The 26,990-nt window shown below is 38.2% G+C and overlaps 2 protein-coding genes and 2 long non-coding RNA genes across 6 annotated transcripts in view; 2 read left to right on the top strand and 2 right to left on the bottom strand.

Annotated features, from left to right (window-relative positions):
* Positions 1-1,431: 1,431 nt before the first annotated feature.
* On the bottom strand, positions 1,432-5,318 carry LOC148049634 (uncharacterized). The gene is made up of 2 exons (XR_015697294.1): positions 4,998-5,318; positions 1,432-2,095 (listed from the first exon to the last, which is right to left on the bottom strand). It is a non-coding gene; the product is annotated as an uncharacterized LOC148049634 (long non-coding RNA).
* A 233-nt stretch (positions 5,319-5,551) lies between these two features.
* On the top strand, positions 5,552-24,756 carry API5 (apoptosis inhibitor 5). Its single transcript, XM_087719869.1, has 14 exons — positions 5,552-5,730; positions 8,296-8,457; positions 8,839-8,932; positions 9,697-9,762; positions 11,708-11,859; positions 13,788-13,994; positions 15,706-15,810; positions 16,206-16,295; positions 17,825-18,006; positions 19,927-20,020; positions 20,871-20,927; positions 21,145-21,221; positions 22,036-22,172; positions 22,888-24,756. The coding sequence occupies exons 1-14, from the start codon at positions 5,662-5,664 to the stop codon at positions 22,965-22,967; spliced, it is 1,572 nt and encodes a 523-aa protein (XP_087575995.1). The 5' UTR covers positions 5,552-5,661; the 3' UTR covers positions 22,968-24,756.
* On the bottom strand, positions 23,838-26,466 carry LOC148049635 (uncharacterized). Its single transcript, XR_015697295.1, has 2 exons — positions 26,316-26,466; positions 23,838-26,181 (listed from the first exon to the last, which is right to left on the bottom strand). It is a non-coding gene; the product is annotated as an uncharacterized LOC148049635 (long non-coding RNA).
* Positions 26,450-26,990, top strand: part of TTC17 (tetratricopeptide repeat domain 17) — a 73,863-nt gene continuing 73,322 nt past the window's right edge. For 2 of the 3 annotated variants that reach the window (XM_014064941.2, XM_014064943.2), the window contains exon 1: positions 26,450-26,642. In XM_014064941.2, coding sequence (XP_013920416.2) covers positions 26,481-26,642 — 162 coding nt within the window. In that variant the 5' untranslated portion in view covers positions 26,450-26,480. The remainder of the gene's footprint in view (positions 26,643-26,990) is intronic. The other variant, XM_014064942.2, reaches the window with a different exon arrangement.

Below are 26,990 nucleotides of genomic sequence, written 5' to 3' on the forward strand. Positions count from 1 at the left end.
AATAGCTCAGGTAACCTGATGAATGTGGAAAAACATGAAATACTAGAGTAACTTTTGCCATTATGTATAAAATATTGGTTTGCTTTGAATGAAAAATGTTCATCAATAATCCAATCATTTCAAATATGAAGTAATATTTCAGATGAAGTCTCCACCATGTGGAGTCTAAGCAATTTTCCTCATTATGCTCTTTTTAAAAGACAAAGTAGTTCATTAGCAGGATACTTGGGTCAGGCAATACTTTTGTTCTGTTTGAATAAAGGAATGAGACCATTTTTGCCAACTGCCCCTTTATTCAATGTGTCCTTAAATCTGCTTCAGAGATTAGAGAACATCTGAAATAGAGCTGAAAGTGACTCCAAGGTGACAGAGAGAGCTAACTGGGTAAAGAAACCTCTGAAAGAAAACAACCAAGTTTAGAGAGAATCAAGGACCCCTCATTTCAACCAGTGGCGCAATCAGCCGGTTCTACCTGGTTCGGGCAAACCGGTAGCGGTGGCGGTGGGAGGCTCCACCCATCCAACCAGAAGTCATCACGTGCTGTTTTTGACACTTTACACATGCTCTCACATTTGCGAACTGGTAGCCAAGGTAAGTTGATTTCACCTGTCATTTCAACCCCAAGCTACATTCTCCTTTGTTGGTAAGATTGATCTCTTTTCTGACAGAAAGAGCAATACAAAGGGTCTGATCCAAACAAGTTTGTTGCACAAAATTCCAGGCCAATCAGTGTTTCTGTTTGTGCCAATGTTTCTTACATGCCTTCTGTAGCTCCTAATGCAAGCATCCTGGCGTGGTTACCAAAACGATCAAGAAGCTAATGACAATAGGAAAAGTGGGAGGGGGGGGGGGCGGCAACTATTTCCTCTCCTTAGACCTACTAATTGCAATGAATATAGAACTATTTATACAACCTCTGTGTGTTCACACTTTATGGTTTTGACTTCTGGAAACTAGTACCTACAGCTTTCTTGGCAAGCTTTTTGAAAGGGATTTGCCTGCTTCCTAGGGTTAAAAGAGAGTGACTGGCCCAAGGTCACCCAGCTGAATCTGTGCCTATGGTGGCACTACATTCTCCCTATTTGTAGTTGGTACCTTAACCACTACATCAAACTGGTTCCCTTTATGCAACCATTCTGAAAAATCTAAACCTAATAAACCTCTTTCCTTTGCCATATAATGTCTTTAATAGAATGAACCAAAATGTTCAAAAATACTAAATCCATTTGGAAAATGTTGGATTTTTAAGCAACCATGAGAGGGAACCTATTATTGGATAAAAGGCATAAGATCAGCAGTCTCATACCAGAGAGGACATGGATTTCATATTAACAATGTGGTTTCCTTGTTTGTGTGGTGTGTAAACTACTCCCGTGATGCATTCATTCAGTAGATCAAGAGAACTAAACCATGATTTCCCCACTTATAAAATGTCAGTCATACCAGAATTCCCACTGGCATTTATTTATTTTTTATTTATTTATTTGTCAAACATGTACAAGATACCAAGTGTAGCTATGAACATAAACATGAACAAAGGAAGTAAATACAGATAAATGGGGACAGTAAGACAGGGATGGTAGGCACACTGGGGTGCTTTATGGCCCTCTTAAAAATGGGTTGAGGTCCACAGTAGACAGTTTGAGATTGAAGATTAATTTCTTATATCTAGAACAGGGGTATCAAACTTGCAACGTGATGGCAGCGTTACGTGACGTAACATGACTTTTTTTTCACCCTTTGCTACATGGGGTACAGGTGTGGCCAGTGCATGATACACCCAGCCCACGGGCCGCGAGTTTGACAGCCCTGATCTAGAAGAACCTTCCAACCATTATGCTGAAAAATGAGGGCAGGCTTTATATTGCCTCAACAATGGCTAGCTGATGCTAGAAGATCCTGCAGATCAGCAGTGAGGAGATGGCAGAGATCTTAACTAATGCGCTGGAAGAAATCATCAGACATAATGGGGATAGAATCAATTACATGATCACGGATTTCCAGCACAAAGAATCCGTCATGGCGGCCCTTTTCCTCTTTCATTTTAGCCACATAATTCAGGCTCATCTCCAGTTGTGAATGAAATGCCCAGGTCCTTTATGAAGCAGAGAAAAGTAAAAGGAAGCAAGGCAGTCGTTTATAATAGGCAACAATAGAGTGTAATTTTTTTATAACATGCAAAAGGAAATTACTAGAGAAGTGCCTGAGAGATCTATTTAAGTCACTAATTTAGATAAAACCCCGCATAAGAAGATGGTTCAATAAAGGACTTTCCTCTGATTAGAGAGAAACAGATGCAGCATATGTATCTGTACAACTTTGAAATTTCATTATGAATGGTTCAAGCCAAACAGTTCAAAAATACCCTGGGAATCCAGTATTATAAGCACTTTCACCAGCCATGGAATTGAAATGTTTTGCTCCTATTAGTGCCTTTCTTTTCATATGACATAAATTGCAGGCTGTCATGGATTCCTACTGCCATCTTGTGGAAATTAAATGTGGCTGGTAAATGTTTTGTTTATTGATAAGAAAACCTTAAAGTCAGCTTATGTCATAACCAGGGATATAACTGCCTCATTATAGCTCTGAATTACCCAGATGCCTTATTTTGTTTCTCAAAGCCTTTGGGGTCAGAGCTGCCAGATCCAGCCTGGAGCAATCTAGGTGATTACTAGATAAAAACATTATCTCTTTGCTGCAATCTGGTGATTTCCACTAGGAGAGTTTAAGCAGAGCTTCTAAATGTTTGGAATGTTGAAGTAATAAAATACCATTTATTCCACAAGAAGGCAAACTATTGAGGTTGATTCCTCTTATTCCCTCTAGACCAGGAGTGTCAAACTTGCTATGAAACATTGTCCTCACATGACATATTGCAACTTTTTCCCCCTTCACTTAACCGGAGGTGGCCATGGCCAGTGTGTGACGCATCCAGCCCGTGGACTGCAAGTTTTGACAACCCTGCTCTAGACTTTCAGTATCATTTAAAATAGCAGTGCTGGTTGAGGAATTTTGGAGATTGAAATCCACATATCTTCAAATTGACAAGTTTGAAAAACACTGGTTTAAGGTGTTGGATTGGCAGAAGGGAGATTCAACAGCAATAGCGCTTAGACTTATATACTGCTTCAGTGCTTTACAACCCTCTCTAAGCGGTTTACAGTCAGCATACTGTCCCCAACAATCTGGATCCTCATTTTACCCACCTCAGAAGGATGGAAGGCTGAGTCAACTTTGAGCCTGGTGAGACCTGCACTGCCAAACTGCTAGCCGCCAGTAATCAGCAGAAGTAGCCTGCACTCTAACCACTGTGCCACCATGTCAAGTTATCTACAACTATGGAGGCCAATCATTCTTTCTCCCTAGCTTATTTCACAAGGATGTTGTAAATGCTTTCTACCACTGCTGTATATCCCTGGTTTTTTTTCCCCAGAGCTGCCATTGTTTTTATCATGTAAACATTCAGGATTCAGGAGCAGTCCTGGAATTATGCTAGAGGTTGCCGTCTTGTTTTCTTCAGTCTCATCCTTTATGTTTGAATTAAAAGAATCCAAAAAGAAATGGATATTTTCAGGTGGCACACAGATTTGAAAGGTACTAAGGGAAGAATCACCTATATATTTGATGCCCTTAGATATCACAACTCTAGTCTGTTTGTAGAGACTTTCCATGCCCAATGAAACATTTTTCTTTACCTCTTTTAGATTTTTAAAAATGGATTTAATTCTCTTTCCCTATTAATTGCTCATCGGTTGTGGTTTTGGAGAGAGCACTTCAAGATATGTGTAACAGCATGCACACCCATGGGTGGTCATGTTGACCTGTGATTTGCTACAGGAAAATAACACATGGGTGAAACTGCATATATCAATCAAAGTAGAGCTGGAAGGGATCTTGGAGGTCTTCTAGTCCAGGGCTCCCCAACCCCCAGGCCATGGCCCACTACCAGGCTGTGGCCCACTCAAAACTGGACCGCTAAAGAGATGGGCAAGGGATACACACGTGAAGCCCCACCTGCATGAGCAGATGGCATTTGTGTGAAGCTCAATGAAGCTTTGTACGCAAGCGCCCGTTGCTTGACTGAATGGAGCTTCATACAAGAGCACAAGCGCCCTCCATTCATGCGAAAAGCTCCATTCGCTCAAGTGTAGGGTGTGCATGCCAGGCATTCATACAAATGAAGCGGTGCGCATGTGCGGGCACCTGCCACTCACATGCCTCCACCCACACCAGGTTGGACTGCCAAGCTGGAAAGGTTGGGGACAACTGTTCTATTCCAATCCTGGTTCAAGTAGGTGACCCTATACCCTTTCAAACAGGTAGCTGTCCAGTCTCTTCTTAAAAACCTCAAGTGATGAAGCACCTACAACTTCTGAAGGCAAGCTGTTCCATTGATTAATTGCTCTCAGTGTTAGAAAGTTTCTCCTTAATTTCAAGTGGCTTCTCTTCTTGATTAGTTTCCAATCATTGTTTCTTGTCTTGCCTTCTAGTGCTTTGGAAAATAAGTTGATCCCCTTTTTTTGTAGCAGCCCCTCAAAATACAGGAATACTGGTATCATGTCACCCCTAGCCTTTGTATCAGACATCTTAGGGAAATACATAGTACAGCATTTTTGCGTTGTCCTTACTCTGACACAATGTATATTGCAAACACCACTATGTGAGTGCTGTATGTTTTCTGACCATCAGCATAGCTAACAAAGCACACAAACACAAGTAAATAATATAAATAACAATATGTGTACAACAATAAAACGTATGCTAAAGTTTTTTGCAGGAGAAGACGAATACAACCCCTGATACAGAAAGTGTATTGAAACACTAAGATGATTGGGGTAACCAGAGCAAAGGGAACTTCTTCCAAATGTTATATGGCAGGGTCCGTTTAAAAATAGACCATTAAAAAAGAGATAAAAGAGCAAAAGAAACAATTTACCCAAAATGTAAACCGGGAATTTAACCCCCGTATTATAAATAAACAAACACCTCAATACCTTAGCATAAATAGCGAAATTTGTAGAAAGACATCATAACAATCCTATCAAAAACATCCAGAGAGAAGGACTTGGGAGTTTCCTTGACTTCCCGTGTTAGCCTTCTTGGTAGTCTTCCATCAGACGGAAATAATGCAGAGCGATCTCTACCTTCATAAACTCTAAAGGGTAAAAGAAAAAAAATATCAAAATTACGACATGTATAAAATGAACAACAGCTCGGCTTACAGCTTTTAAAGCGAGTTTTAAGACTCTGATTGGAGTCGGGCAACGAATAGCGCGTCGTCCGCAAACCCAACCATCAGCGATCACTCGCGTTGTTCCATGTGGCTAAAGCGGAATCACGTGCCCCGCTTCCTGACACCGCCCCTTGGCGACGTCACTCGCGCAGCCGCCCCGCCCCGCCCCGCCGCACCCCATCCCACCCCACCAGCGGTAAGGCTGCATTGTCACCTCCTCCACGACAGGGGCCGCTGTCGTTCGGGAAGCGAGAAGCCTTGGCCACCGGATGTTGCGTAGCTGTGCGCGGCCTGGCTTGGCGGTATCGCTGGCTCGGGTTTGCGGTGTGGAGGAGGAGGGAGGGTGGTTGTGTTCGCCGCTGCAGCAAAGGGCGTCGGGGGTAAGGAGGGCGGCCAGCCGGAGGAGCAGACGCCGAGGAGGCACGATGCCCACCGTGGAGGAGCTCTACCGTAATTACGGCATCCTAGCCGACGCTAAGGACACCGCTCCGGAGGTGGGACGCCACTGGGGTTTTGTTTGGGTGGGGGAGGGGGTTGCTTGGAGCTTCGGGCTCTGGCCTAGCGGGGAAGATAAGGAAAGGGAAGCCCCCCCCCCGCCTCTCCTTTCAGCGTGGGTTTGGAAGCGGCCATCGCGGCGCGAAGGACCCGGTAGGTCGACCAATGTCGCCGAAAGGCCCGGGGATCCGTCCGTCCTCCGTGTTCGTTTTGTTTACCCCAGTCCAGCTTTCATTGCCAGTTGACGAAGGCGAGAGCCTATGGAGACTTATTCCCAGGGGTGGGAAGCCGGTAGAGATTGCTGCTTTCGTTTCTCCCGCGCGCTGTGCCGAATGGATAGTAAACAGTAAGAGTTGGAAGGGACCTTGGAGACCATCTAGTCTAACCCCCTGCTTACGGAGGACGACCTGTACTAGGGATTGGAACCGGCGAACTGCCGACCTTTCTGATCAAGAAGCTCACTTAGCAGTCTTAGCCACTGAGCCATCTAGTCATGGTAGGATAGGATTCAACTTAAAAAATAAACAAGCAGAAGCTGCCCAGTTTTACATAAACAATGATTGGCGGACCCTAACATCTTCTCCTTCCCTCTGTCCCGATGAGAAATTTGAGGAGTGGGGTGTCTCTGTCTTTAAGATGTACTCTTTCCCCGACTCCCCTGAGGTAAAACGAAACGAACAGGCTTCTGGGATGCTCTTACTTCAGTCTGCCAACAGGAAGGTTTTGTAGACGGGATCCTGTGAAAATTGACTCTAAAATTGACTTTAACAGTTCTGTGGGACTTTCTTTAGGCTGTGGTTTGTTTTGATATTTTATAAGTGCTGCAGCATGGATCATTTCATTGAGAATATATGCTTTTTCCTATGAAATGGTCACCTGTGTAATAAAATAGAATTCTTTATTGGACACACAAGGAATTTGTCTCTGGTGCATATGCTCTCAGTGTATATTAAGAAAAAATAAAATACACTATATTGCCGAAAGTATTCGTTCACAACTGCTTCTGATTATGTGGATGGGTGAGCGAATACTTTTGGCAATATAGTGTATATTCGTCAAGAATCAGAATCAGAAGATACAATACAGTGATAGTCATAGGTTCCTAATAAGCAATCAAATCATACTAGGAAACACATAAAATTTCAATATTTACCTTTCTGTATGTTAATTAAGACAGGTTAGAGAGTTGAGTGCTTTTTCTGTTGTAGTGGATAATGTAAAATGTCAATTTTTAAAACAAAAAAATGAAAGGGCTCATTCTTTTCCTTTGAAACATTTTCTTAAAATACATTGGAATATGATAAGGTATCATATTAAAAAAATCTGCCTCAAGAAATATTCAAGGCTCCTTTTCTGGCTGGCTGGTTCTTATAACATTGTTATATAAAATATCAAGTGTATTTTTTACCTCAGTTATCCTTTTTCAGGGTGAAATCTTTAATTTACAATTTCTAGAGAAGCATTGCAGCAAAAAATGGTGTCACTGCATCTAATATTGCATCTAACAATTTGAGGAGTTACAGGCACACTCATTATGTAGTGTATATTACATAACATTTTCTATATTAGATATGCGTTATAAGATACAACAGAAGTCCCATTTTTCTGTATTTCATTTCAGCCTTGTACTGAAATAGTCAGCATATTAGAAAGGAAAACTGTACAAGTAGTGCATTTATATGGTAAGAAGACTAGATCCCCACCCCACCCTACACATTTAAAATGAATTGGCCTCTCTAGATTTTCTGAAAATATAGTAACTATATGTTTGTGTAATCTTCCCTTTTGGAATAGACATATTCTTACATTCAGGGTCATTGGCCTTTCAGATGAATACAGTATAATAGATTTTTTTTTAAAGCATAGAATCCACTAAGTAGAGAAAATATGGTTAGGCACATACATATCACAACTGCTGCTATCGCCTTAATTAAAGCAACAGGATCCAAGAAGAAGATGAAAGTTCTTTAAGAATTTGCCAGTGCAGTATTAATGTCCATGTCTATGCTGAATTACATTTTGATTACTGTACAGCCCTAGTGTTAAAATACTTTCAGTCCTTTAACAGATAAAGCTTAGTGTTCAAAAGCTAAAATACATTAAGAATTGCAACACCTATCAGCTATAAAAGATGCTTAGCCTCATGAACTTCCAAAGAAAGGCCATTCTTAACTGTAGAAAGGCAGCAAACATTTTCTGGTTGCTTGGTACATATGGAGGATGATAAAAACAGTGCTTGTAGAAAGATTGCAGTAAATTGCTTCCATACGTATATTCATTATTTCATAGGCTAACACTTTAATATGCTAGCAGGAATGGGAGCTAGCATATTACACCTTTTGAGTACACTATCAAAAACCATGTGTAGCAGAAGAGCACTCAACCATTACAAAATGTGATACTTTCAAAGTAATATGTCTCTGCTATAGTAAATGTAGAGTCAGAAATGGTGGGATAATCTGAATTGTTAATAATCTGATGAGAATTTTTTCAGTCAAATGTAATTTTAAGTTTTCATTGCTTGCTTAAGCTTTGCATTCTTAGAATTCTCTCTTCTTTTCTAGCACAAAGATGCTTATCAAGTTATCTTGGATGGTGTCAAAGGGGGTGCTAAGGAGAAGAGATTAGCAGCACAGTTTATTCCAAAGTTCTTCAAACATTTTCCCGAATTGGCAGATTCTGCTATAAATGCTCAGTTGGATCTTTGTGAAGATGAAGATGTTTCGGTAAGTGCCTTTTTCTTTACAAAAGGGAAAATGCTATTGGAATGTGAATTGATACAGTACCTTAAAATCACATTAGCAATACATTTTATGTGCCTATTTTGGCCATTCTGTGCAAGCAGTTGCAAAATCTTTTTAACAATTATGCTAATTGTTAATAATAGTCCATTACATGTGCTATTATTTCTGCTGTTTTGCACAATTAAAATATATACAACAGTTGCTGAATTATGTCATAAATACTATAATATGCTAGTTTTGATTCATTAGAATCCTAACTATTGTTCATGCTGGATTTTATAGTGAGATGATACTGATGCTGAATCTTCTGTAATTGAACATATATTATCCAGTTGTTCCATGTGTGTCTTTTTTTGTTTATAGATCCGACGCCAGGCAATTAAAGAATTACCTCAGTTTGCTATGGGTGATAACCTCCCTAGGGTAGCAGACATACTTACCCAGCTTCTGCAGACAGGTGAGAAAGATTATTGTATTAGTCTTAGTAAAAGGCATGGTGAAATATTCATTACTATAGCTTTCTTGCTTCAGCTTTCTTACTGTTTTCTTATCAGAAGTTGTATTAGTATATTTTTGAAGATTTTTCCCCTTTATTCTTGTTATTTTTCACATTATTCCTGAGTATTATATTTTCCCATTGAAAATGTGGTATGAGAAATGGATGTTGTGATCTAAGAGATAGATGCTAATTTTGAGTCTTTATTAGCACTGGTAACACTACATAATGGAGAAGAAACATTTTGATAGAAGACACTTTGCAGCTTCAAATTCTTTCTTAGTTATTACCTATTGTATATAATTCTGTGGTCACTAAAAGTCAACATCAACTTGATAGTATGTAAGGAGTTAGGAAATTGTGCTTTAGATACTGCTTTGGAAGTGTAAAAGCTAAAAACCGCCATTGATATCTGCTTACTTTTTAAATAATGATGCCTAAGTTCATTTTTATATTTGTGTCTGGTGCAAAATGAACCTTTTTCTTTTGTTCTTATTGCGGTCATATATTTATATACTTGGTATATATCTGTACATGCAAGTTTATTGTAAACATTTAGCCAGAATCATTTTTTTCTGAATTTTGTATTTTCACTGTCTTGGTTTCTTTGTAAGGGTTTTGCCTGGAACAGTTTATTGTGTGAAATTCTTTATTTCCTGAATTTCCAGTATTTGGCACTATCTAGCTTAAAAGAATTGCTGATCCTTTGTTTTCTTTATTTTTAGATGATTCTGCAGAATTCAACCTGGTTAACAATGCTTTGCTTAGTATATTTAAGATGGATGCTAAAGGTAAAGGATGCGTTTGATACTAAAATATTTTATGTTATCTTTTTTAATATTTTGAAATAAAAGAAAGGATTGAGTGTACTTTGTCACATAAAATAGAATAATAATCAGAACAAAAGATGTTATGGCAACAATAACAAAATTGCATGCAAGGAAAAGAGTTCAATGCTTGCACTGTGATAGTTATTTAGAAATATAATACAGATCAGTTAGAAAGTTATAAAAATCTTAAAGCTATATTTTCTATATTATTTCAATTTACATATAAGGTAAGTACAAATAATGAATTGCACTATCTCTGGCGGGCCAGGAATAGAGGACATTCCTCTATCCTGGTGGTGCTTGACCTCTCAGCGGCCTTTGATACCATCAACCATGGTATCCTTCTGCGACGACTGGGAGAGGTGGGAGTGGGAGGCACCGTGTTACGGTGGTTCTCCTCTTACCTCTCAGATAGGTCGCAGTTGGTGTTGGTTGGAGGACAGAGGTCGACCCCTAGGCCCCTAAAATATGGGGTGCCTCAGGGCTCGGTCCTGTCCCCCGTCCTATTTAACATCTACATGAAGCCACTCGGTGAGATCATTCGTCGGCACGGGATCAAATATCACCAATATGCGGACGATACTCAGTTGCATCTGTCCGACCCGTGCCAACTCAGCGAAGCGGTAGAAATGATGTGCCAGTGCCTGGAGGCTGTTAGGGTCTGGATGGGAGTAAACAAGCTGGCACTCAATCCAGACAAGACCGAGTGGCTGTTGATGTTGCTCCCCAAGAACGGACCAGATATTCCATCTCTTAGCCTCGGGAGCAAAACCCTTCGCCCTTCAGAGAGGGTCCGCAACTTGGGTGTCCTCCTGGATCCTCAGCTGACATTAGAATACCATCTGTCGGCTGTGGCCAGGGGGGCTTTTGCCCAGATTCGCCTGGTGCACCAGTTGCGGCCCTACCTGGACCGGGAGGCACTTCAAATGGTCACTCATGCTCTCGTCACCTCTAGGCTTGATTACTGTAATGCGCTTTACTTGGGGCTGCCCCTGAAGAGTGTTCGGAGACTACAATTTGTCCAGAATGCAGCCGTGCGAGCAATATCGGGTGTACCTAGGTACACCCATGTTACACCTATCCTCCGCAAGCTGCACTGGCTTCCCATCGGTCTCCGAACGCGCTTCAAGGTGCTGGTCGTTAGCTTTAAAGCCCTACGTGGCTTAGGACCTGGATACCTACGGGACCGCCTCCTGCCACATACCTCCCAACGACCTATAAGATCTCACAGATTGGGCCTCCTTCGGGTACCGTCGACTGGGCAATGCCGGCTGGCGACTACTTGGGGGAGGTCTTTTTCTGTAGCTGTCCAGGCCTTGTGGAATGATCTCCCCTCAGAGATCCGGACCCTTCCCACTCTCTTGGCCTTCCGTAAAGCCACTAAAACCTGGCTGTTCCGGCAGGCCTGGGGCTGTTGACCCCAAAATATGGCCCAGCCCCACTTGGAATGGAGTGCATGGTGTGTTTTTGAATCTATCTTTTCTTTCCTTCTCTTCCTTTTGATTTATTTGTATTGTTAGCCGCCCGGAGTCCTACGGGATTGGGCGGCATATAAATGTTATTAAACTTATAAACTTATAATTGGTATGTCTCAGCAATATTTATTTATTTAAAATTTTTGTATGGTGATCCACTTCAACCAAAGGTGACTCGGGTGTTTACAAGAAAAGCCAACAAAATTATTCTATTTCTCCCTTATTCCCCTTTGCAGAATCTGCTGAGCAGATTTAGAATAAAAGCGACGGGGCCGGGAAAGTAGTTAAAAAGGGGGAAACTTGCAAAGAGAGAATTCCTTACATAAGCAAGTGCCCTTTGATATTGTTGGATGTAGCTTTAAATGTTTTAACGAAAAGATCAGTTCCTTTCAGTTATAAACAAACAAATTAATGTCTTATCATTGTTTTAGGAACACTCGGTGGTTTGTTCAGTCAGATTCTTCAGGGAGAGGATATTGTGCGAGAAAGAGCCATTAAATTCCTCTCCACAAAACTCAAAGCACTGCCTGAAGAGGTGCTCACAAAAGAAGTTGAGGAGCTAATACTTACAGAATCAAAGAAGGTGGATATATTAATCTTGTTAAATGATTGCAAAGATTTTATAATAAACAGCATGAACTGTTGTACTGCATTTTGAGTAGAAAACAATTAAATTAACTCTAGCCATTCTCAAAAACCAGTTGGTGTTAATAATAATATTTTGGCATTGGTAAAGAGATGTTTTCTTTCCTGGATCATGACTCCCTATGCTCAGTTACTCAAGGCCTGGTCATCTCTCATCTAGACTATTGCAATGTGCTTTACATGGGGCTACCCTTGAAATCTATTCAGAAGCTTCAGCTGATGCAAAATGGGGCAGCGAGAGCAGTCTTTGGTCCACATTACACTTCTGCTCCATGAACTTCACTATTGGTCTGCTTCTGATTACATTTCTTTTGTTATGACCTTTTAAGTTCTTAATGGCAAACGTCTAGGTTACATGATGAACCAAATCCTGCTACGACAAGGTAGGCCTTGTGCCAACAGAAAGGTCCTACTTTGGATCCCATCAGTCAAAGAACTCTTGACTATCAGGATCCAGAAGCGGTGCCTTGTTGGCTGCAGCACCCGCCCTTTGGAATATCTTACCCTATGAGGCAGAGGTGGGGAACTATGGCCCCTTTAGAACTTGTGGACTTCCAACTTCCAGAATCCCATACTCAGCACCTTCCTATTCTTCCAAAAGAGCCTGAAGACTGCCAATTGGCCTGGGGACCAAATCGGGACCTTCCACATGTGGTATTTGCTGGATTGATGGCAGACTCCAACTCCCATCCCCCCCCCTTCACTCTGCTCTGCTTACCTTGCAGTTTCCATATGAAATTCCATTGTTGCAGAACGGCATAATATAACTTAATTAAGCTTATGTTGATTATTTTACCACATCAAAGATGATATATATACTATGTTATCTAAAACTAATTTCAAACCGTATCAAAATAAGACCTGACAAGTTTTTCTTATTGGTATAATTATAACTTGTTCCAAAGACGGAATTGCATGACTGTGTGTGTGTGTTTGTGTGTGTGTGTGTTTGTGTGTGTATGTATTAAATACCCATTGTTTCTGATGATGTGCAAAATATTTCAATTTCATTAGCCCAGCCCAGACCTTGTTTTTACTGTAGCAAGAGCATTCAGAGTCAAAACAAGACCATTCTGAGGTCAGAACACTTTCAATAAGATGAAAATGACCTATTACAAGATCTTAAAATTTAGAATTGAAAAACATTGGCACATTCTAGTTGGTATAGTTGTATAGCATTAGTTCCCATCTTAACAATATTGCAAATTTCACATTGAGACATTGTGTCAATATTTTTTTTCTGTTTTGCTTAATATCTATTTTGAAAAAGAATTCTTTGAATTTGTCTGTTACTTTTGTGAGAGGCTTAAGATCTCATAGGATCCTGTACCCAATAATTCATGTGAGATTAACAGTTCTTTGTAATATTAACACATTTTTCTCAGTTTGATTCCATGCAATTTTGAGTCTAGTTGATTCTCTTGATCATTAGCTTTTCATTGGATGACAAAGTTGTTTTAGTCAATCCTAATAAAAATACTATTACCATAATTTAATACTACTGTTAAACAGTACAACAATAGAATTACCTGCCTAAAGGTAAGAACTTTGCTTGTTCGCAGTGTCTTTTGCAAATTGCTTTCTCATGTTCTAATGATACTGCTATTACCTGTAACTACTGTAATAAGTCATTTAGTATGATATAACAAGAATATAATTAAAATTCAAATCTTTGCTTAGTTATTGAATGGACTTGGAAGAAATTAACATTATGTAAGAGTACTATTAGGCTAAATGAACAGCTATTTAAATACTGTGTACATTGCAAGTAATTACAGGATCACTTATTGGGTAAAGAAAAGGAATATGCAAATGTTTCCCTTTCAAGTGCTATCCTTTATTTCCTGTTTTCTTGCATTTCTTCAGGTGCTCGAGGACGTGACAGGGGAAGAGTTTGTCTTATTCATGAAGATACTATCTGGCTTAAAAAGCCTTCAGACAGTAAGTGGGAGGCAACAATTAGTTGAACTAGTGGCTGAACAGGCTGACCTTGAACAAACCTTCAATCCATCGGACCCTGATTGTGTGGACAGACTCTTACAGTGCACTCGCCAAGCAGTTCCACTGTTTTCTGTAAGTATTCGTGTTAAGGAATGTTGTGTCTTTCATGCCAAGTCTTAAAAAAAAACTAACTAGCATGGTTGGAGTGAATGCAGGTAATCCTCACTTTAATAATCATTCGTTCACCGGCTCTTCAAAGTTATTCATGACCATTCCTCAACACTGTGACTGCCACACTGGGAAGTGGTCACCATTTGGGTCCTTAGCAACTGGCTTGCAATTACAACAATCATAGCCTTCCAAAGTCACTTGATGGCATTTGGAACCTTCATTGCCAGCTTCCAATAAGCATAGTCAATGGGAAAGGCAGCAGGAGGTCACAAATGTCAATCATGTAATGTGCATAATAACTACGTTTAACGGCAGCAACAATAACTCTTAATTTGGTGTGGCCACATCATGTCATGCTTTGTGACCACATATCTTAGAGAAATAAAAAATGTTAAGTGGGGACTACCTGCATTCTATGAGGCAGGCCACAACTATGTATACATTTCTTTGAAAATGATTTTTATCTTGATTTTGAACTCTTACCACTAATGGACCACTAATCCAAAGGGGCTGACAGTAGAAAAACAAACATTCAATCACAGTGCATTAAATAAGGATTTGTCATTGAAAGATGTAAAAGGATACATGGGTCACAAAGTAGTAGACCTTCTTTACTAAGTGAAAAAATACCAAGTGAAAAGTGAAAAATATAATCTGTAAACAAGAATAAAAGATTCAAAGTAGATTAAGATTAAAAAAACAAATAACAACCTCTGGGATGTCCAAGACAGTAATTACTTTCTACTCTTGTGGCTACAGAACAGTAATTCTATAACATAGTAGCAATTCTCCCAGATTAATAATGTTAAAATCGGACACTGCAGGTAAATGTGACCTGGTTAGCAGGTGCCCAAAATTCAGTTTTGCGCATGGAAGAGAATGGCCATCAGAATTTGGAATCCGGCTCATAAATATCCCCACAGGATGCGAGGATTACCGATAAATGCACTCCCATCGAAAAAGCTAACTGTGTAATACTGTAATATATCTATTCTTATAAATATTTTCCAGAGGGAGAGTCATATTGATAGTGTTTCTGAAAAGTCTTTTAATACTAAATATTTGTATGTAACTCACTTTTGGAATGTACTTACCCATATTGCTTCCTCTTACGTACAGTATTTAAGATGCATTTTATTAATTGTGCCTGAACTAAAATGATTTATTCTTCAGTATTTTCAGTAAAAATAGTTTCAATAAACTTCTTTATGGTTTTATGCATGTAGCATACAACAGGTAAAAGAGAATTGATACATTCTTTAAGGTTCAGCTTTCAACTTCAAAATATCCTTTTTTTCCTTACACCGCTATTTTTTTTTTACTTTATCAAAGTTTGAACTTTGTTATAGATGTTATTTAGTTTTACAGATGAGAATGAATTAAACGTCAGTCAGCACTTTGCCCCCTCCAAAATACTAATTTGCTTGAGTATGAATAAGTAGTTTACTTGTGGGTAATTTTTGCCTAGAGGGATGGTTAAGTTCAATAGTGTTACAACTGTGCATAAACAGCACTTTGTGAAAATGAATTTCCCAAATGTTGAAGTTAATTCATTATCTGAAAAAATAAGGCCAGGCTTACCTGGTAATAGAGAATTGTAACAACCATATTGATACATTTTTCCCAGTGCTAATTATCTTGCAGTAATAATTGCTGTTCTGATTTGCCACAGAAAAATGTTCACTCTACAAGATTTGTGACTTACCTCTGTGAGCATGTGCTCCCAAATTTGAGTTCTCTGACCACTCCAGTTGAAGGCCTTGATATCCAATTAGAGGTAAGCTAATCTGAATATATCTGACATGACTAGAATTACAGTTATTCAATGTATATATGAAATAAATAGTAACAAATGCCTTTAAAGTTTTATTTTCAAAATTTTTCCAATAATTATAAAATTCCATTTCATTCTGTACATTGCAGTGCAAAAATAAAAAGCAAGTTACTTCTTTCTAAGTTTTTCAGTCTAGAATAATCTAGGGTATACTGCATTCAGTATGCAGGCTTTTTTTTTTTTACAAATCAGTGTTTTATCAGTTTCACTTATTTATGTCATAATCAAGTGAACAAGATTTGTTTTTCAGGTCTACTTCTCCTTAACATTGTCATCGTACAAAGTTATAAATCTTCATTTTTACTTCATTTTCTAAAGATAGAATTTATCTTTTTCAGGTACTAAAATTACTTGCTGAGATGAGTTCCTTTTGTGGGGACATGGAAAAATTGGAATCAAATCTAAAGAAACTTTTTGATAAATTACTGGTAAGTGTATTCATAATCTTAGAGATATTGTAAATGTTCAAAATTAAACTTACATTTCTGATCATTATTCCAAAGGTGCTTTTTTCAAGAGGCAACTAGACTTTCTAGGGTTTTTTTTAGATTGGAGATAGATAATGCCGTATCTCCCCCCCCCCTCCCTCTGTTGAGAGAGGGCTGTTCAATTTTGACATGGATGGCCTCTTTAACCCCTCTTATTTTGGACAGAGAGGATGCTAGTTTGAAAGAAGGGTTAAAGAGGGCATCTATGTCAAAATTGAGCAGCCCTCTCTCAACAGAGGGGGAGGGATACGACATATATCTCCAGTCTACAACACAGTCCTTTCAACAGTTCCAAGAAAGCTCCACACCGATTTGCACCACTCAGGTGACCCTGATGACACAGATAAACCTCCACGTGACTTTAACGCTCCCCCTAAAAGAATGCAAATGTCCTGCTGTCTGCAAGGAGTATAAATCCTTCCATTCCTCACCATCTAGTCACAGCTAAAGAAGCTTCTTGGATGACAAGTGCAATGTCTTCAAAGAAAAACCAGAAAGTCCAGTTGCCTCTTGAAAAAAGCACTTTTGGAACAACCATGACCTGGATGACTGAGACTCTCCATAGACATTCTGATTGTTATATAAACATTTCAGGAATTAAAACAGTTCTTAAGGTGCTAACTGGACAATCAATTTTAAACTGTGTGTCATAATAGCTAACTATTTTAGTGGATTAGTTATAGATAAGGTCCATGTGTTGTGTGTGTGTGTATAAAATTTGGGTATGTATAAATTTATAACTTATAAATGCATAATGCATTTATATAAAGCATATGTAGAAATGCTAAACATTTTTGAATGTCAGTTATCTGAATAATGCCGCATCGAAAAGATAAATGATTGGCAGTTTGTAGGACTTACTTTTATGTTAAAGGGTAGCGGTCCATGTACTGTGGTAATAGATGGGGACCAAAGTATTGATTCCATTAGTCACTTCTACTACAGAGTCAGAATTTTAAGTGTCATATTCATAGTTATAGAAAAGAAGTGAAAATTAAAGCAATTTTCAGAAATTGGAAAGTAGAAAACTGCATATGAAATATAAAAGAATTGAAAAACCTGATACTTAATCAGACAAGTATGGAAGACTAATAAACTACTGGGAAAAATGCTGCCAGTTATTGATCAAAGATGATGGAATGAAATTCTTTATTACCATAGCAATCTTATTTGTAGATACTTATTTAAAGGAACATTCAAATGGAATCCAGACTGTTGTTCTTTGACCAGTTCTATTCTCCCAGTAGGATTAAACCCTTCATGCATTTATGTACCCAAAAATCTGCTTAGTGAAGTTAGTTTTCTGCTCTTGAGTGGGAGAATGGAATAAAACAATAGAAAGTTCAATTTATAAATGAAAATGTCAGATAATGTTGGAAATAGCTCATTGTACATAATTTCAAATTTGAAATACATGAGAACTATTAGCTGAAAATAAATAGTATATAACTTGTATTTCTATTTCTCAGGAATACATGCCACTTCCTCCAGAAGAAGCAGAGAATGGGGAGAATGCAGGCAATGAAGAGCCTAAGCTACAATTTAGCTATGTGGAATGCTTGTTATATAGCTTTCATCAACTAGGACGGAAACTTACAGATTTCCTAACAGCAAAGTTGAACACAGATAAAGTGAAAGACTTTAAAATCAGGTAGTACTATGCAGGCTTTATTAGAGTGAAAATAATATGTCCAGGTTAGAAATATGAAATATTTTTCTGTGCTGCAAACAAATTATCTGTATTCATAAAGGAATGGTCAAAGTAATTGAAAGGGAAAGGTAAAAAGAGAAACGTTTTCTGTGCTACAATAAGTACAGTACTTATTGTAGAACTACAAATTACAATTTTAGATGTAATTGGTTTAATTGTGTCTTCTGAAGAATCAATCTTGTGGTTTTACCTGTAAAGAAATGCTATTGAATTCTGAGAAAAAAAAATAATGTAATAGTGGTTAAAATTATTCCATAAACCTTTTCTCCACTGTAAGTATTGATTTCATTTATCTCAGAATTAATTATCACACATTCTAGGTTTGGCTTTCTAAACAGCACAGCTGCCGCTAAATATTTGGGTTCTAAATAATACAAATGAAATACAATTTATTGATGTGAAAAAATAGGTTCACCAACAAAAGCGCGCCTGACAAAACCGCTGTGACAAAACCGCAAGTTCTAAACCGCGCCGACGAATGAGCGCTGAAGCGCGCCGACAACAGCGCGCCGACAACAGCTCGCCGACAGAAGCGCACTCTAAACCTGACCCTAACCCTTACCTTAACTTAAATCGCGCTTCTGTCGGTGCGCTGTTGTCGGTGCATTGATGACATCTAGGTTTTTGCGCTGCGGTTTTGTCGGCGTGCATTTGTCGGATCACGAAAAAAAATACACTTGTTCTATTTAGCACCTAAATACTTAGCAAACTCAAAGCAATATCCAATAGATTTACTACAAAGTATTGTCTGTATGTTCATGTCCCACAACATTTTTAGTCAAAATTGAACTGCAGTTTAAGTGTTCTGTAATAATGCATGAGGAATGTCTTCCTAAACCTAATTCCTAAATCTAATGCTGCTCTTATTAACAGCAGGCAAAATTAATCAAGTGGTCATATAGTGGACTTTTTGGCATAAAGTCTTGGCCTTTGTCTCCACATAAAGAAATTGTAGCCAGCAGGTGAAGATGCGATGTCAAAGTTGCTGTTAGAAAAAGTTTTTGTAGGTTTCTCAGTGACACTACTTTTTCTGGAATGCTATTATTGCCACATTACCTTTTGAATACTATTGCTGTCTTAGTGACTTTTTACATTCCAAATTAAATAGTTTGAGTTGTGAATGTAATAATATTATAATTTATGGGGAAAGAAAAAAGAAAAATCTATGGATTTGCCTCATCAAGGATATAAAAGGCATTTGCACATTCATACTGTTAGTAAATTAGTAGTCAATTGTTTCATTTGATTTATTCTTGTTTTCAATAAATATTCTAATTTAGGTGAGTCAGAGTGCAAAATAGCTGAGTAGACTGAGACGTTTGCCAGGTGGTAAACTAATAACATGTAGAGATTTTGATTTACTGCTAAGCCATAATCAAAGGAACCTAATGGCTAGTTTCAACTGTTCCTTTCCAGTATTCATCCAGAATTGTATTAGACAAAGACAGAGACTAATAAAAATACTTTATCCAAGTTCCCATGATAATTGCAGCCATTCTTGATTGTCCATCCAATATGCAGCAAAACGTTAGAATTTCAGAATCAGTGCTAAGATATTTCCAGGGTAAAATAATAAATGGCTGCACTATTATTCATAAAACTTCTACTTTTAATTAGCCAATTTTATTATTAAACAGCATTGGATTATAATAAAACTTCATTGTTTAAAATGTTGCATGCATTTATATCTTTGTACATGTTTCCTACTACTACAAATTCAGTGTTCAGAAGTTTTTCTGACGGGCAATATAGGTTTCTTTTTAGGTGGTCAAGTTTGTTATTCTTTCCTAAGATTAAGAAGGCTGTTGGTTTCACCATATAGTCCTGCACAGTTTTATATTAAATGCTTCTCTCTTCTAGATTACAGTATTTTGCTAGAGGACTTCAGGTTTACATCCGACAACTTCGTTTGGCGCTCCAAGGCAAAACAGGAGAAGCACTGAAGACAGAAGAGGTAAGTCTTTGAAAACTTTGACCTTAAATGACTTTAGTTAAAGGTTCGGTTTTCATGTCATTGTAAAACCTGACAAACACTTGTGTTACTCTCAAGTTCTTGAGTATCTGGTTCAGCAATTGCAATTTGTAAGCTCATAACAATATAAAAGATATGATTTGTACACCTAATAACAGTGACTTGGTTCATAACACTAATATGTGAATTTTTCTCTGTTTCCAAAAGTACTCCAAAAGTCTCTGCTCGTTAGAGTCTTCTGTATAATAAGATATATTATAAAGTCTGGCCAAGAACATTGATGCAGATCAGAAGCCTGTCTTTCACTAATAAAAGAGTCACTCGGGATAGCAATATGGATGGCATATAAATTAAATAAATAAATGCACAACTGAATGTGAATTGAACAAAACAGGATAATCAAAGCTAGGTACTCTTGGAGGAGGGAAGGAGACAATTTTGTTGATTTTACCATCGTAGCATCTGTGGAGAATCTTCCAGAGTACAGCAGTGGGTTGTTCACTTAGTTTTATCATTTCAAGAAATTCAATCAATTTCAAGAACTACTATAAAGGTTGTAAATAGCAAGTTTCTTAACTCAATAATTTTTGTAGCTGTTAGATAGCCATATCATAATTACATATTAGTTGCAGATTATTAACATGGTTTTCAAGGCTTCTGTGAATGTGAAAGCTTCCAACTAGAATAAAGTATATTATTCCTATTGAGAAATAATTAGTACCTTCAATGCCAAAAATTTGACTGGGGAAAATGGCAGAGGATATTTCAGTGTTTAAATCATATAGGGGTATGATTTAATAAATAGTCCGTTTTTTTGTGTTTTTTTTTGCAGAATAAAATTAAAGTGGTTGCACTAAAAATAACAAACAACATCAACGTTTTAATTAAGGTAAGTGTTAAATTGTGGGACAAAAATATTGACAAGTCTGTCATTATTCTATTTGAGCAATATGCAAAGCTTGTGTCAAGTATAATATTTATGTCTTTGAAAACAACATAAGGAGAAAATGAGGTTGTTACATTTTTTGAGATTGAGAAATTTTCATCATTCTGAAATATATGAGACCTTCAGAAAATTCAAAACAGACTTCTCATTTTGCCTCTAGGATCTTTTCCACATTCCTCCTTCATATAAGAGTACAGTTACACTCTCCTGGAAACCTGTACAGAAGTCTGAAGTTGGGTAAGATAACAGTGAATGTTCTAATCTTTTCTTTGCAGTCCAAAGAATCTTACTGTCTTTCATTATGCTTTTTATGAGCAGAGAAAAGGTGCCAAAATATGATGAAACGAACTAATTTTTCTGCAAGGTGTGTTGATGTAACATATGGGTGGCAACTTGTAAATGCAACATTGAAACCCAATCAGAAGGCATCGGGAGGTGTTCTCTGTTTTTGTGATGTTGCTGGGTAGGAACAAAAGTGTTCAGACTTTTTAGGAGATTGGGAACTATGGGATATGGAAATCTGTAGGAAGCAAATTACCTATTCCTATACTTAAAATTTAAAAAGATCCCGGAAAAATCATGCCTTCAGATTTTGGTCCATTTTTCAAGGGTTTCTGTGGAAACAGTTTGTCTCCCAAAGAGAATCTATTCTATTCCCAGGTTTATTTTAAAAAAAGAAAAATAATGCCATTCAAATTCAACGATTTTGCAATATAGAAGAAACATTAATTACACCAGAACTGCCTTTTATTTTAAAGTAAACATGCTACTGTATTGATTTTACATCTTCTAAAATAATTTTCTTTCCAAAGAAAACTGGTAATGTAGCCCCTTTCTCTCAGCCCTAGGAAGGAGGCAATGGCAAACCACTTATGGAACAACCTTGCCAAGAAAACTTCAAGGACTTGTCCAGGCAGTGACAAAGAATCAAATATGATAGAACAAAAAAAAACTTTTTCACTGTCATTGACATATTCCAAAATTGAACATTAAGAATCTTTCCATTTTTACTTGTCTTCTAATTATATTGGCCCTGACTTTTTTTTTAAAGGCAAAAACGAGCCAGTGAAGATACATCTTCAGACTTACCAGCAAAAAAGTCCCAAGCTGGCCCCAAAAGAGATGCTAGACAGATTTACAATCCACCCAGTGGGAAATATAGTAGTAACCTGGGTAATTTTTCATATGGTGAGTATTACAAGCTTAATACTATTACAATTCTGTCTAATTTGAGAACAATGTCTTTTTCCCTTTGTATCCTTTTTAGGATTATGTATGTGTCTTCTTAGCTCTTGAAGGCATTCCAATATTTCATTTTAAATCTGTATTATGTAATTTAGGAAAATATTGATATAGATAGTCCTCAGCTTACAACCAGTTGCTTAGTGACTGTTTGCAGTTAAAATGGACCTCTCCAGGGCTACTTACGATCTTATGAAATTATTTTGATTAGACTAAAAATAGATTATAGAGAAAATATAAACAATATGATAATAATAAGAATTTATCTTATCCCGTACATGTAATGCTATAAAAGAACATCAGAAGGAACGAACTTATAATCCTTTTTTCTCTTTTCTTTGGTTTCTGCACTTTTGTCTTTGCTCTTCTTTTTTCCTCTTTTTATTTTGGTTATCTGGTATTCTTGGTCTGGTTAACTGTCAGCGTTGCACTTCCTATTAAACAACTACATTTAAAAATAAACACAAACTCATATTTAGCGGAAGGGGGGGTTAACTATTTAGAAAACCATTTTTAAAATACTACTGTTATTTTAATTTCAAACAATGGTATAAGAACAGTTATGATCATTAGTTAACTTCCAGAAATGGGAAATTACACTGTTTTATGTCAAACAGTTTAAATGCACTGGGACGTAACCTTTTATTTTCTTTGATTTCAGAGCAGAGAGGTGGTTTCCGTAGTGGACGAGGAAGAGGATGGGGTGGACGTGGTAATCGCAGTCGTGGAAGAATCTACTGAAAGCATTTCCAAAGCCATTATTGTATGGCTAAAGCATCTTTAAAGTTTGAAGGATTGTCTGTAGGGGGCTACGTTGTCTAAAAGACTTGCCTTCTGCAAAAGACTGGTTTAAATGTTCTTACACCTTTGTATGTATGATCTACTTTTCTAATGGACAATAGATTCAGTGAAACAACAACTGTATTTTTGGATGTTTAACAGCTGGTATTTTGAGTTTGTGTTTGTTTTTAAAGCGTCTTCAAGATTTATTCAGGAAAAAGCATGGGTGTTCAAGCTGAAGCTGCTTCCGTACAGATGTTACATTCATCTAGAAATGTGGCTTATAATACAAAGTGGACTGTATAATAATAAAATACTAGATAATGGATGGAAATATTCTAATTGAAATGAGTAGGAACTTCTCTTCAAACTGAATCATATTTCCACATAGGAAAGAATTATATTGCAAAAGAACTATAAACCGCCAAAGGCATGGTTCATTGACTGAATTCTTCGATTTTTAAAGCGTTCAACAAGATAACATGTTATCTTAAACCAATCCAATCATTTCTGGAGAAATGTGTTAATTTTAACATTATCTTGCTCTTCTCCATATATGGTTATACAGTGTATGTGTTGCAAATTGATTTTTAAAAGTTCTGTACAAATGTGTCTAGGCGCACACAAAAAATCCAGTGAAAAATAAAATTCAATCCAGAGAAGTTGAATCCTGTAGCAAATATTAGGGTGGCTAATTAGTAACCTGATCCCTGTTAAATTAAGATGCTTTTTTGGCCTTGAGCAGCTGTTTCTTTTCAAGACAGTTAAATGAGTGTTTTAAAATAAGTAAAATTGCAACAGCTTAATTGTACTTTGTTTTTTTTTAAAAAAAAAACAACAACACACAAATATCTTGGTAATTCTTCCAAAATAAAAAGCTCCTTATGGTAGACATTTTCAAACCTTTATTTAAAACATTGTACTGTATCAGATGCAATTGCTTCAGTGTTTGACATTTAACTTTGAGAATTTTTCCCAGTTTTCTTTTTGGACTGAACATTGTAAGGTGCAGATGACAGTATAAATGTCAGAAAGGAGTAAAAACATTGAAATCAATCCAGCTAGAGTTGGATTTAAAGAACTGCAAATTTCTTTTTATCTTAGACCCAAGCCTTTTTTACCATTTTGGAAGGCATAACAGAGTCAAATTATTTGTACATAGACATTTCTGACAACTTGTAATGTGTATTAGCTAAAATTAGTTTATAAAATGGACAGAGATGCATTTCTTGGTAACTACAGATTTCTCTCATTCTTTTCAGATATAGAGATGTTGAGCAAAATGATTCAAGTTAAGGGTCTGCTCTACATTTGTTGTACTCATGTTATAAAGAAAGTGATTTTAAAGTTTCCAAGTTGCATTGAAAAAAAGGATTCTAATTTGGAGGGGTAATTTGTGTCTCCCATTAAGCTATTATACTAAAAATTGACCAATTCAAACCACAAATAGTGGATTAGATTTTGAAGCATTTTCTATTAATTCATTCTATTTGTTATTTGGACTGTCAGTTTTTAGAAACCCAGCTTTTATGGAAGTTTAACTACTTTTACTACATAGAGTTTTGGGAGGGGGCTCTGTTGAGTAATAGGTTGACAATATAGTTCTCGGAAATAATGTGCAAATTGTCAATTAGAAATAGCTCTCATTTTGTGTTATAAATGCAGTGAATTATTTTGGAGACACCCTTTAACCACTTTTTATTTGTAAAATTTCCTTTATTATTTTGCAATAAATCCATTTTGTAATTTTGTTAGTGATTTGTGGCTGTTTATTTTTTAATGATACTGATAAAACGTGCAGAACAAATTATGAAGCCCTTGATCTCTGCATTTTCAGAATAGTATAAATGTTAGCAGTGTTTAAGATTCTTATAGATATGTGGCTATGTAAAAATACAAGTTATTCAGAAACAAGCATACCTGGGTGTTTCGGCTTTTGTTATTGAATTCTTAAAACAAAGTTAATTCTTGAAACATTCATAATTTGCAACTGACAAGCAGAAGCAACTAATTATTTTCTTCACACAATCTACCTCTTGACAAGCTAGTTAATATGTGCTCGTATATCATGGACTGGACCATTATCTCCTCAGCTGGACTTTGTATTTGGTTCCTGTAGTCAACCGCTATTTATCGTAAATCTGGTCAAAAGGAATTAGAATAGTGCTAAAGGGACTTTGAAGGTCTTTTAGTCCAGCCTCCTGCTCAAGCAGAACTGTCATATACTATCTCAGATAAGTGACTGTCCAGTCTCTTAAACACCTTCCGTAATGAAGCACTTTTGCATGTTAGTAGTAAAATTTTCTAACCGCCCACCGGTTCCACAGTAATGGTGATTTATAAAGTAGGGAAGTAACTACTTTATAAAATTTATAAAGCAGAGTTACAGCAAACCCCTACCGCCCACCATGAAAGCTGGAACGCCCACTAGTGGGCAGTAGGGACCAGGTTGACTACCACTGGATTAGAACCTTTCTGATCGACAAGCTCAGCGTCTTAGCCACTGAGCCATCATGTCCCGCAATAATTGTCCTTACTGTTAATGATTTTTCTCCTCAATTCCAGGTTGCTTCTCGCTTTGATTAGTTTCCAGCCATTGATTCTTGTTTTACCCTCCGGTGCTTTGGAGAATAATTTGACCCCCCTCTTCTTTGTGGCAGCTCCTCAAACACTAGAATGCTGCTATCATGTCACTCCTAATTCTTCTTTTCTTTAGACTATCCAATCCCAAAACCTGCAGTCGTTCTTCATACGGCTCAGTCTCCAAGAAAGAAACATTTCTCCGGGTGGGGGGGAAATTTAAAAGAGGAATTGGGCAGGATTTCCGTTTCCAAAACAATCCTTTTGTTTCCAAAACGGCGCTTTTGTTCAACCAGCTGCCCAATCATCACTCGCAGTCCGAAGGCCAACTTCTTTGGCTGAGCCAAGAGTGACTGCGCGTTTTCAAGCTCTGCAGGGCAGGTGCAACACCGGAGTAACTTCCCCTTCCCTCCGCCAACAAAAGGGGCGTGGAACCTCGTTCGGCTGACGGCGCCACGGAGCTCCGGATTGGCTGCTGGCTCAGAGCTGCACGTGGAACCGCAGGACGGGCGACGAAAACAAGCAACAGGCCGCGCCTTCTCCCTTGGAGGCCACGCCCTCTTCTGCCACATTCTTCCTCCCGCCTCCGGTACTCCTGTAGAGATAATTACAAAAGTCAAGAGTCGCCTTCCTACCGCCATTCTACAAGTTAAACAGAGCACTCGCTCCGCATTTTTTTCATTCCCGCGTCAAACAGCACGCAGACATATCCACCACATATCCACCCACCCAATTTCGCGTCGTTCGAACTCTTCCTTTAAAAAAAATAACCCTCTCTTTCTTCTTATGATGATGTAAGACAGAGCGATAGAGCTAGACGCATTATCTTCTCCAAAATGGCGAATTGAGCGCTTCCGGTTCCGGGCAAGGCGGGCAAGGCTAAGGTTGTGGAAGATGGCGGTTTCAGCAGGAGCGTCCGGATGGAGTGGCCGAAGGCTGGCGTGCGCCTCCCTGCGCTCGTTCTTCGGCCTCTTTTTGCTGCTGGGCTTGGCGTCTCATCCAGGCGCTGCCACCACGCACTGGGTAGTCACCGAAGACGGCAAGATCCAACAGCAGGTAAGAGAGAAGGTGGGGGGGTGGGGGGTTCAGGTCGACGCGAAGAAGCTCCCCGTGAAAACATTTCTCCCTTCCTCCTCCCGTTTTTCTCGGGCCGGTGGGAAGAGCCGAGGACTGCGCGGTCTCCTAGCTAGGAAAAGCTTAGCCGGGTCAGCTTCCACTCGAGAGTTGCCAGGTAGGTAGGTCGGTAGGTAAGGGCTTGCTCCTTGAGAAGGACAGCTGAAGCTGAGGAGAGAGTTCCGAGCCGAAAGTTTTTTTCCCTTTGCGATTCCAAATACCCTGGAGGGTATATTTTCTCTCTCTCCCCCTGGTTTTTTTTTAAGTACTCGAAAGAAAGAAGTCTTGCCC

This window comes from Thamnophis sirtalis, unplaced genomic scaffold (assembly GCF_051295495.1).
Source record: "Thamnophis sirtalis isolate CommonGarterSnake01/CBP01778 unplaced genomic scaffold, rThaSir2_p1.2 scaffold_1, whole genome shotgun sequence".
Taxonomy (NCBI): Eukaryota; Metazoa; Chordata; class Lepidosauria; order Squamata; family Natricidae; genus Thamnophis; species Thamnophis sirtalis.